This window comes from Schistocerca nitens, chromosome 4, assembly GCF_023898315.1.
Source record: "Schistocerca nitens isolate TAMUIC-IGC-003100 chromosome 4, iqSchNite1.1, whole genome shotgun sequence".
In the NCBI taxonomy this organism is placed as follows: Eukaryota; Metazoa; Arthropoda; class Insecta; order Orthoptera; family Acrididae; genus Schistocerca; species Schistocerca nitens.
In genome coordinates this window covers 817,156,669-817,168,785 of record NC_064617.1, presented here as the reverse complement: position 1 = coordinate 817,168,785, position 12,117 = coordinate 817,156,669, and the positions used below count along the sequence as shown (strand labels likewise).

The following is a 12,117-nucleotide window of genomic DNA, read 5'->3' as shown; positions in this document are numbered from 1 at the left end:
GTGCTTTCATAACATTATTCCTCGACTACAGTTATTGTTGAGGAATGATGGTGGACATATTGAGCATTTCCTGTAAAGAACATCATCTAGAAACAAAAAAAATACAAACGTTCAAAAATGTCCGACAGATGGCGGTTCATCTGATCAGAATAGCAATAATTAGCATAACAAAGTAAGACAAAGCAAAGATGATGTTCTTTACAGGAAATGCTCAATATGTCCACCATCATTCCTCAACAATACTTGTAGTCGAGGAATAATGTTATGAACAGCACTGTAAAGCATGTCCGGAGTTATGGTGAGGCATTGGCGTCGGGTGCTGTCTTTCAGCGTCTCACCCGTCACGGTAGCAGTTTTGCTGTGCTGCGCCATCTGTGGGACATTTTTTGAACGTTTGTATTTTTTTGTTTCTAATAAAACCCCATGTCATTCCAAGCATGAGTGTCAATTTGTACCTCTCTATCTACATTATTCCGTGATTTATTCAGTTTTCAAATTTATACTGACTTTTTGATCACCCGGTATAAAAAGGACGCTGTTGTCCATTACAATTGCAACACCAGGAGCGATAGCAATTAACGAAATTTTACTTATTGTGCATTTGCAGTACAGTAGAAAGAACGTACGATTGTAAGTGATTTGGTGCGAACTTTAGTAGACACAGCTTCCACCTCTGGCAGCAACAACGCCTCGTTCCCGGCTGGACATCAACTTGAACTGAGCTCGGATGATAGGTACGAGGTGAGCCAATTGATAACAAAATCAAAACAATTTGGAATATTATTACATGGGAGACAGGGCAACCAAGAGTACAGGATGACGGCATCACCATCAAAGTGAATGGAAACTCGATAAACAACAAGCCGGAAGTCGAAAACATTTTGAGTAATCATTTTTTAAATGTTGTAGAGAAAATAGGATCTAAATGTTCATTAGAAGAAGCAAGGCCGTTAATGGAAGAGGCCTTACCCACACCATTAGATACAATTGGAATTCCACCCATCTCTCCTTCTGAAATTATGAAGGTAATAAACTCTCTCAAGAATAAAAGCTCACATGGAATTGATGGCATTTCCAGCAGGATAATAAAAGCTTGTTCCCAAGAAATAAGTGGGATTCTTAGCCACATATGTAATAGCTCTCTGAAGCAGGGTATTTTCCCAGATAGACTGAAGTATGCCATTGTTAAACCACTGCATAAAAAAGGGGATACGTCTGATGTCAACAACTACCGCCCAATCTCTCTTCTGACTGCCTTATCCAAAATTCTTGAAAAAGTAATGCATTGTAGAGTAGCTTCACACCTTTGTAAAAAATAAGTTTTAAAAAAATGTCAGTTTGGCTTCCAGAAGGGTTTTTCAACGGAAAATGCTATATATACTTTCACTAATGAAATATTAAATGCTCTGAGTAGCCGGAAGTTACCCGTTGGGATTTTTTGTCATCTATCAAAGGCTTTTAACTGTGTAAATCATGGAATACTTCAAGATAAGCTCAAGTACTGTGGTGTGAATGGGACAGTGCTCAAATGGTTAAAATCATACCTAACTGGAAGAGTGCAGAAAGTTGAAATAAGCAATTCACATAATATGCAGAACAACTGGTGATTTCTCAAACTGGGGAACAATCAAGAATGGGGTGCCGCAAGGTTCGGTCTTGGGTCCTCTGCTGTTCTTAATATATATTAATGACTTGTCATTCTATATTCACGAAGAAATCAGTGTGGCCGTGGCCTTCATTTGTGTAAGATCCGTTATTTTGCTTTGCTGGAAAAATGGTAAGCGTAATAATAGAGCAACGAACTGTCGTGAAGTTTCACGCGAAACTTGGAAAAACTGCTACTGAAACCTGTCTTTTCTAAAGGAAGTGTATGCTGAAGACTGTTTATCACATCCGTCAGTTTTTCAGTGGTTCCTCACTACTGGCCATTAAAATTGCTACATCAAGAAGAAATGCAGATGGTAAACGGGTATTCATTGGACAAATGTATTATACTAGAACTGACATGTGATTACATTTTGAAGCAATTTGGGTGCATAGATCCTGAGAAATCAGTACCCCGAACAATCACCTCTGGCCGTAATAACGGCCTTGATACGCCTGGGCATTGAGTCAAACAGAGCTTGGATGGTGTGTACAGGTACAGCTGCCCATGCAGCTTCAACACGATACCACAGTTCATCAAGAGTAGTGACTGGCGTGTTCTGACGAGCCAGTTGCTCGGCCACCACTGACCAGACGTTTTCAATTGGTGAGAGATCTGGAGAATGTGCTGGCAAGGGCAGCAGTCGAACATTTTCTGTATCCTGAAAGGCCCGTACAAGACCTGCACCATGCGGTCGTGCATTATCCTGCTGAAATGTAGGGTTTCGCAGGGATCGAATGAAGGGTAGAGCCATCGGTCGTAACACATCTGAAATGTAACGTCCACTGTTCAAAGGGCCGTCAATGTGAACAAGAGGTGACCGAGACTTGTAACCAATAGCACCCCATATCATCGCGCCGGGGGTGATACGCCAGTATGGCGATGACGAATACGCGCTTCCAATGTGGGTTCACCGCGATGTCGCCAAACACGGATGCGACCATCATGATGCTGTAAACAGAACCTGGATTCATCCGAAAAAATGAAGTTTTGCTTTTCGTGCACCCAGGTTCGTCGTTGAGTACACCATCGCAGGCGCTCCTGTCTGTGATGCAGCCATGGTCTCCGAGCTGATAGTCCATGCTGCTGCAAACGTCATCGAATTGTTCGTGCAGATGGTTGTTGTCTTGCAAACGTCCCCATCTGTTGACTCAGGGATCGAGACGTGGCTGCACGATCCGTTAGAGCCATGCGGATAAGATGACTGTCATCTCGACTGCTAGTGATACGAGGCCGTTGGGATCTAGCACGGCATTCCGTATTACCCTCATGAACCCACCGTTTCTATATTCTGCTAACAGTCATTGGACTCGACCAACGCGAGCAGCAATGTCGCGATACGATAAACCGCAATCGCGATAGGCTACAATCCGACCTTTATCAAAGTCTGAAACGTGATGGTACGCATTTCTCCTCCTTACACGAGGCATCACAATAACGTTTCACCAGGCAACGCCGGTCAACTGCTATTTGTGTATGAGAAATCGGTTGGAAACTTTCCTCATGTCAGCACGTTGAAGGTGTCGCCACCGGCGCCAACCTTGTGTGAATGATCTGAAAAGCTAATCATTTGCATATCACAGCATCTTCTTCCTGTCGGTTAAATTTCGCGTCTGTAGTACGTCATCTTTGTGGTGTAGCAATTTTAATGGCCAGTAGTGTAGCATTACGTTTTCGAGATGGCCGAGAAGATGCTGAAGATGACTCACGCCCAGGAAGCCCTTTAACATCAAAACCGGATGAAAATATCGAAAAAGTAGGTAATCTGATTCGATCTGGTCGTCGGTTGAGTATTCGATCGATTGCTGACACTGTAGGAACTGAGGAAGAATTTGTAAGGAAAATTTTTCGTAAACAGTTTAACATGAGAAAAGTGTGAGTAAAACTGGTGCCGAAAATTCTCACGATCGAACAGAAAGAAGCTCGTGAAAATGTTTGTATTGGCACTTTGAATACCACTGAAAATGATCCTAATTTCTTGGAAATAGTGATAACATGTGACAAATGTTGGTTTTTCACTTACGGCAGGGAAATCAAGCGCAAATCCATGCAGTGGAAGGCCCCAACTTTACTGCGAGCGAAAGAAACTCGATTGAAGAAATCCAGAGTCAAAGTTGTGCTGAATGTCTTTTTTTTATTATTATTTTTTTTTTTTATTCAAGGAACTGCGTTTCTTCACTAGGTTCCTGAAGGTGAAACTATTAGCCAACACTGATAACTTGAGGTTCTTTGCTCATCTCCGTGAGAAAACAAGAAAAAAGGAGAAAAAAGAAAAAACGACTCGAACTGTGGGAAAACGATTCATTATCTTTGTATCAAGACAACGAACCGGCACATATCACATTGTCCACCCTCGGGCATGTGTGTGTGTGTGTGTGTGTGTGTGTTGTCCTTAGCTTACGTTACTTTAAGTTAGATTAAGTACTATGTAAGCCTATGGACCGATGACCTCATCAGTTTGGTCCCACAGGAACTTAGCACAAAAAAAAAAAAAAAAAAAAAAAAAAGCGTTCCGCTACACCGGGTTGCGGAAACACTTCAGCAAGGCGGCCAACACCCTGTACTATAATACGCGACAATCAGGAAACGGAAAAATCGGAGCACCCGGCACCCGACCTCATTTGCGGCCGACGACAAGCATGCCCGATATCTTGCTCACGTAAAAAACCAAGATCTGTATACTGAAAACATATGTACGTCTTATAAAATTACAGCGCAAGGGTCCATCAGTTTGAAGATGTATGTTGTTTATATATTCCAGTGTTTTTTTTTTTTGGGGGGGGGGGGAGGGAGTATATATTCATGATTAAGGGGCTTGCGAAAATATCATTGTGTAAGTGCATCGAAAGCACTCCGATTTCTGGCCATTTGTATTCATGTTAAAGCAGTAAAAATTTTAGTGGGTATTTTCGGGGTGTGTATTTTATGTTCATGTCTTCGTTGTAAGCGCATTTACAGCACAACCAACTCCACTGGAAATCAGAGTCAGTACATATTTTGATGGGTTTTGTGGGTGTATACTGACGTTAGGGGAATATTGGGTTGATTTCACTGTATTTTCATAAGTGGGAATAAAAAACCTCGTATGTACACTGCAGCGCCAAGGAAACTGGTACAGGCATGCGTATTCAAATACAGAGATTTGTAAATACACACATCAAAAAAAGGTTGTACCGCCATACAGCGAGACCTTCAGAGGTGGTAGTCCATGTTTTTGTACACACCGGTACCTCTAATACCCAGTAACACGTCCTCCTGCATTGATGCATGCCTGTATTCGTCGTGGCATACTATCCACTAGTTCATCAAGGCACTGTTGGTCCAGACTGTCCCACTCCTCAATGGCGATTCGGCGTGGATCCCTCAGAGTGGTTAGTGAGTCATGTCGTCCATAAACAGCCCTTTTCAATCTATACCAGGCATGTTCGATAGGGTTCATGTCTGGAGAACAGACTGGCCACTCTAGTCGAGCGATGTCGTTGTCCTGAAGGAAGTCATTCACAAGATGTGCACGATGAGGGCGTGAATTGTCGTCCATGAAGACGAATGCCTCGCAAATATGCTGCTGATATGGTTGCACTATCGTTCGGAGGATGGCATTCACGTATCGTACAGTCGTTACGGCGCCGTCCATGACCACCAGCGGCTTACGTCGGCCCCACACAATACCACCCCAAAATATCAGGGAACCTCCACCTTACTGCACTCGCTGGACAGTGTGTCAAAGGCATTCAGCCTGACAGCGTTGCCTCCAAACACGTCTCCAACCATTGTTTGATTGAAGGCATATGCGACACTCAACGGTGAAGAGGACGTAATACCAATCCTGAACGGTCCATTCGGCATGCTGTTGCTTCCATCTGTACTGCGCTGCATGGTGACGTGGTTGCAAAGATGGACCTCGCCATGGACGTCGGGAGCGAAGTTGCGCATCATGCAGCCTATTGCGCACAGTCTGAGTCGTAACACGACGCCCTGTGGCTGCACTTACAGCATATTCAATATGGTGGCGTTGCTGTTAGGGCTCCTCCGAGCCATAATCCGTAGGTAGCGGTCATCCCTGCAGTAATAGTCCTTGGGCGACCTGAGCGAGGCATGTTATCGACAGTTCCGGTCTGTCTGTATCTCCTCCATGTCCGAACAACATCACTTTGGTTCACTCTGAGAAGTCTGGACACTTCCCTTGTTCAGAGCCCTTCCTGTCACAAAGTAACAATGCGGACGCGATCGAACCGCGGTATTGACAGTCTAGGCATGGTTGAACTACAGACAACACGAGCTGTGTACCTCCTTTCTGGTGGAATGACTGGAACTGATCGGTTGTCGGACCCACTCCGTCTAATAGGCGCTGCTCATGCGTGGTTGTTTACATCTTTGGGCGGGTTTAGTGACATCTCTGAACAGTCAAAGGGACTGCGTCTGTGATACAATATCGACAGTCAATGTCTATCTTCAGTAGTTCTGGGAACCAGGGTGATGCAAAACTTGTTTTGACGTGTGTGGGCAGAATACGGCACTGCGGTCGGCAACGCCTATACAAGACAACAAGTGTCTGGCGCCGTTGTTAGTTCGGTCACTGCTGCTACAATGGCAAGTTATCAAGATTTAAGTGAGTCCGAACGTGGCGTTATAGTCGATGCACGAGCGATGGGTCACAGCATGCGAGGTAGCGATGCAGTGGGGATTTTTTCGTACGACCATTTCACGAGTGTACGGCGAATATCAGGAATCCGGTAAAAAATCAAATCCCCGACATCGCTGTGGCCGGAAAAAGATCTTGTAAGAACGGGACCAACGACGATTGAAGAGAATCGTTCAACGCCGCAGAATTGCAACAATTCCGCAAATTGCTGCAGATTTCGATGCTGAGCCATCACCAAAAGTCATCGTCGAACCATTCAACGATACATGATCGATATGGGCTTTCGAAGCGGAAGGCCCAGTCGTGTACCCTTGATGACTGCACGACACAAAGCCTTGGCTCGTCAACACCGACTTAGGAAGAAGCTTCTGCCTTGCAATGTGCTGTTCAGTAGAGATCTCGACCCCCTCATACAGATTTATGGACAGCCCTGCGGGATTCATGGTTTCAAGTCCCTCCAGCTCTACTTCTGACATTAGCGGAATCCACGCTACATCGTGCTGCGGCAGTTCTGCGTGCTCGCGGGGGCTCTACACGGTATTAGGCAGGTGTACCAGTTTCTTCGGCTCTTCAGTGTACAGGGTAATCAAAAAGTCAGTATAAATTAGAAAACTTAATAAACCTCGGGATAATGTAGATAGAGAGGTAAAAATTGGCACACATGCTTGGAGTGACATGGGGTTTTATTAGAACAAAAAAAAACAAAAAACAAATTTCACAAAATGTCCGACAGATGGCGCGTGAAAGATCTCTTGCGCGCGTCGTTTGGTGATGACCATGTGTTCAGCCGCCACTTTCGTCATGCTTGGCCTCCCAGGTCCGCAGACCTCAGTCCGTGCGATTATTGGCTTTGGGGTTACCTGAAGTCGCAAGTGTATCGTGATCGACCGACATCTCTAGGGATGCTGAAAGACAACAGCCGACGCTAATGCCTCACCATAACACCGGACATGCTTTACAATTGAGCATTTCCTGTAAAGAACATCATCTTTGCTTTGTCTTACTTTGTTATGCTAATTATTGCTATTCTGATCAGATGAAGCGCCATTTGTCGGACATTCTTTGAACGTTTGTATTTTCTGTTTCTTACAAAACCCCATGTCATTCCAAGCATGTGTGTCAATTTGTACCTCTCTATCTGCATTATTCCATGATTTATTCAGTTTTCAAATTTATAATGACTTTTTGATCACCCGGTATCTACGTCACAGAATGTTATGTCAGTGCAGACAAGCTCGATGTTGTAATGGCGTCATCGATGTTCATAAATCGCTCATAGGGGAAACCTAACCCCCCCCTACCCCGCCCCCTGTGTGCGCTTTGGAATTTTCTGTTTATGTCGACAGCAAAGAAGACGACAACTAACAAGGAAGCAAGTAGTTTCACCAAGCGAGTCCAGAGTCACATCCCCAAGTGCTGAAAACTCCACAAAGTCAAGGTGTAAAAAGCACAACAACTATGCTGCGAGTGCACCCCCGAAGGGTGGTGGCCGTGGTGGAGGTGGTACTGGTGGAGATGAAGACACTCGACCGCGAACTGTGGCCTCCAGTGTCAGCGCTAGTGCTGTTGAGTGTGGAGGGCTATAGCGCGGACACTGGGGAGTCACGGTTCTCAGCTGGGTGCTGCTACCGCCACCACTCACCGAGCGTCCGACAGAGACGCGAATGGAGTGATGGAGGGTGTAATGCCACTTCCTCGGACGAGAAATAAAAATCAAAAATTAGCTCCCAATACCCCAAAGATTTTCCCCCCAAGTCCCAAATTCCCAGAAAAGTGAATAAGCAAACGAAGTTCCATTCATCACTGTTATTAGGACATTAACAAGTAATTAAATCAGGAATCTAGGACTTGACAATTTAACAATCTACGAAAGAAAGATTAAATTTCAGTAAAATTAAAATCAAATTCACAATAAATCGCAAAATTAGCATAAATTAACATTCGCAAAGTAGAACCAACGATCCCAAAGAATACTCCGTGTGAGTACTCTTTGGGAATCGTGAGTAATGACTAAGTATAGTTCAGTGTATTGTCACTACGTTACGAGAGTTAGCCGAAGCAGGTCATATATTTGAATGGTCGTCCATGTAGGCGCACTTGGATTGTTTTTGAGATTGAATAATTGCGGTCTATTATGACACAGTAATACGATCTTCTGACTTCAAATATCACGGCATTAGAATTCGAACGGAGGACTTTTACCTACTAGAGTAAAGTGAACTTTTAACTAGATAATTGAACTAAACATTACTTAGACAGTGATTTAGGCAACGAACACTTATAGACAATTTTCATTCATAATAGCCACTGGTTTATGGAACTTCAGTGATAGGTCCGAAGCATATAATTTAAATCCCCCCAATACCTGGAAAAGTTTTCTTCTCAAGGCTCGGTTTGGAAGTGACTGATATTGTGCAATAAAACACCCTCTCGTGCCAAGTCGTGCATTTGTGATTTAAAATTCTATCAAATTATTGACATCAAACTCCCGAGTAATAATTTGACTGTAGCGCTCGGCGCTTGTGTAGAATCTTTGACTCAAATAACAAGCCCACTGTCACGATTTCTTAGATACTTGAAATTACGACCAGCTTGTAGGGAATTTGTTGTGGATGTGACTGTATTGGTTTTATCATTAATATTTCATCATTAATCAGTTAAACATCGATTACGAACGATTAATTACGATTCTTGGTGAAGTAAATATCTCACGCACGTCGACATTTCGGTTCAGCACTGTTATTTTGTGTAACGTCGTCTTCGTAACTTGATCTCAACACTCTACCGACTGTCGCCGAGTTTTAGCCGAGGCCAAGTACTAATCAAACCAAATCATAAAGAAGAAGAGGCGTTATAAGGGGTAACGGCCAACGCACGTAGGACACGGACAAGAGCAGAGCAGGAGTCATCAGAAAGCACGGACCCGTCAGCCGGAGTGTCGTGGTACAGGGAGTACGTACCTCTAGCAGCTGGTCCTGCAGCTGCTGGATGTGCTGCTCCTTGGCGTCGAGCTGCGCGGCCAGGGCGAGGCTGCGCTCGGCCTCGTCGCGGGCGTGCCGCAGCAGGCTCCAGCGCTCGCGCTCGCGCTCCTCGCGCTCCGTCGACAGCTGCTGCAGTGACGCCTCGCTCTCCCTCATCCGCTGCACACAAGAGGAGCACAGGGGTAGCCGGGCCGTGCCACGGGCACTGCGTCTACAGCAGCCTTCTCACACCTCCACCCACAGCTCCTCGCCCAACAGACTTTCCTACACGCTCGTGTCAAAATTACGAATCTTCCTTTGTGATATTTGCATATGTACCCTTACGTGTTAGCAACGTGGGAGCATATTCATTACTACACTAAAATAGGTGAAAATTACAGCACCAAAATAACACATACAGAGTGACTTTAAATGCGAACATTTTTAGGTTAGGCTTTACCGTGACTGTTACTGACATTAAATGAAACAACAAGTTCACTGTTACCAGTCACCGTTTTATTTATTTCCACGACGCGTTTCGAAGGTTTAAACCTCCATCATCGGGTGGATTTACATTAGTAAGTATTACATTTGTGTGTGTGTTGTGTTACGATTTTTGGAGGAACTTGTGGCACTGCCTTCAGTGATCACAGGTTCCTTTTGCTGTCGTAACACATCACATGTATACTGCCACATTTGTAAACAAATCAGCTGATCCCAGACGCCATATTTGTTTACAAATGTGGCAGTATACATGTGATGTGTTACGACAGCAAAAGGAACCTGTGATCACTGAAGGCAGTGCCACAAGTTCCTCCAAAAATCGTAACACAACACACACACAAATGTAATACTTCCTAATGTTAATCCACCCGATGATGGAGGCTTAAACCTTCGAAACGCGTCGTGGAAATAAATAAAACGGTGACTGGTAACAGTGAACTTGTTGTTTCATTTAACATACAGAGTGGTCCATTGATCGTGACCGGGCCAAATATCTCACGAAATAAGCGTCAAACGATAAAACTACAAAGAACGAAACTTGTCTAGCTTGAAGGGGGAAACCAGATGGCGCTATGGTTGGCCCCCTGGATGGCGCTGCCATAGGTCAAACGGATGTCGACTGCGTTTTTTAAAATAGAAACCCTAATTTTTTATTACATATTCGTGTAGTACGTAAAGAAATATGAATGTTTTAGTTGAACCACTTTTTTCGCTTTCGGCAGATGGCGCTGTAATAGTCACAAACGTATAAGTACGTGGTATCACGTAACATTCCGCTAGTGTGGACGGTATTTGCTTCGTAATACATTAGCCGTGTTAAAACGGACCGTTTACCAATCGCGGAAAATGTCGATATCGTGTTGATGTATGGCTATTGTGATCAAAATGCCCAACGGGCGCGTGCTGTGTATGCTGCTCTGTATCCTGGACGACATCATACAAGTGTACGGACCGTTCGCCGGATAGTTACGTTATTTAAGGAATTAGGTTCAAAAATGGTTCAAATGGCTCTGAGCACTATGGGACTTAACTTCTGAGGTCATGAGTCCCCTAGAACTTAGAACTACTTAAACCTAACTAACCTAAGGACATCACACACATCCATGCCCGAGGCAGGATTCGAACCTGCGACCGTAGCGGTCGTGCGGTTCCTGACTGTAGCGCCTAGAACCGCTCGGCCACCCCGGCCGGCAAGGAATTAGGAAGTGTTCAGCCACACGTGAAACGTCAACCACGACCTGCAACAAATGATGATGCCCAAGTAGGTGTTTTAGCTGCTATCGCGGCTAATCCGCACATCAGGAGCAGACAAATTGTGCGAGAATGGGGAATCTCAAAAATGTCGGTGTTGAGAATGCTACATCAACATCGATTGCATCCGTACAACATTTCTATGCACCAGGAATTGCATGGTGACGACTTTGAACGTCGTGTACAGTTTTGCCACTGGGCACAAGAGAAATTACGGGACGATGACAGATTTTTTGCACGCGTTCTATTCAGCGATGAAGCGTCATTCACCAACAGCAGTAACGTAAACCGACATAATATGCACTATTGAGCATACGTTCTGTATTTTAATTTACAAAACGTACCTGTTACCAACTGTTCGTCTAAAATTGTGAGCCTTATGTTTGCGACTATTACAGCACCATCTATCACAAACCGAAAAAAGTGGTCCAACTAAAACATTCGTATTTCTTTACGTACTACACGAATATGTAACAAAAAATGGGGGTTCCTATTCAAAAAAACGCAGTTGATATCCGTTTAACCTATGGCAGCCCCATCTAGCGGGCCAACAATAGCGCCATCTGGTTTCCCCCTTCAAGCTAGACGAGTTTCGTTCTTTGTAGTTTTTCCGTTTGACGCTTATTTCGTGAGATATTCGGCTCGGTCACTATCAATGGACCACCCTGTATAATTGACATAATCCCGTATTCGATAATGTACTACAAGTAGTCATTAAGTTTTAATCATGAGTTCAGAAAAATTAGACTAAGTAATGAACTTTTTTGTCTGTTTCCTGTTACACTTATGCACCCCTCGTGCACTAGGATGGTCCGTAGCTATACGTAATTTTCTGAAAGTTATTATTTTAGTTCTCCCACCGCCCACTTTCGTTTCAATTGACAAAAAAACAGTCACTGAAAAATTTCGTCTCAATCTAACAAATACTCGGCGACTCTCAAAAGCCTCCAAGTTGGAACGTAGCATGTGCAACACCTATGTCCATTAAAACACATGGTATTCTTTCTTATCTCCACTGTATACTCTCTTTCATGAGAGTAATACATATGACACATTTAAATAAACCCAACAATTGTTTAATACCATTTTTACTCATAGTACTAAAAAGTTCATTC

General features: G+C 44.0%; 1 protein-coding gene across 1 annotated transcript in view; it reads right to left on the bottom strand.

Moving 5' to 3' along the window:
• LOC126252593 (kazrin) overlaps nt 1-12,117 on the bottom strand; it is a gene marked incomplete at its 5' end in the record, with an annotated part of 708,940 nt that overhangs the window by 180,325 nt on the left and 516,498 nt on the right. Inside the window, one exon of the mRNA XM_049953495.1 lies at nt 9,248-9,427. Within this exon, the coding sequence (XP_049809452.1) occupies nt 9,248-9,427 (180 nt within the window). The remainder of the gene's footprint in view (nt 1-9,247; nt 9,428-12,117) is intronic.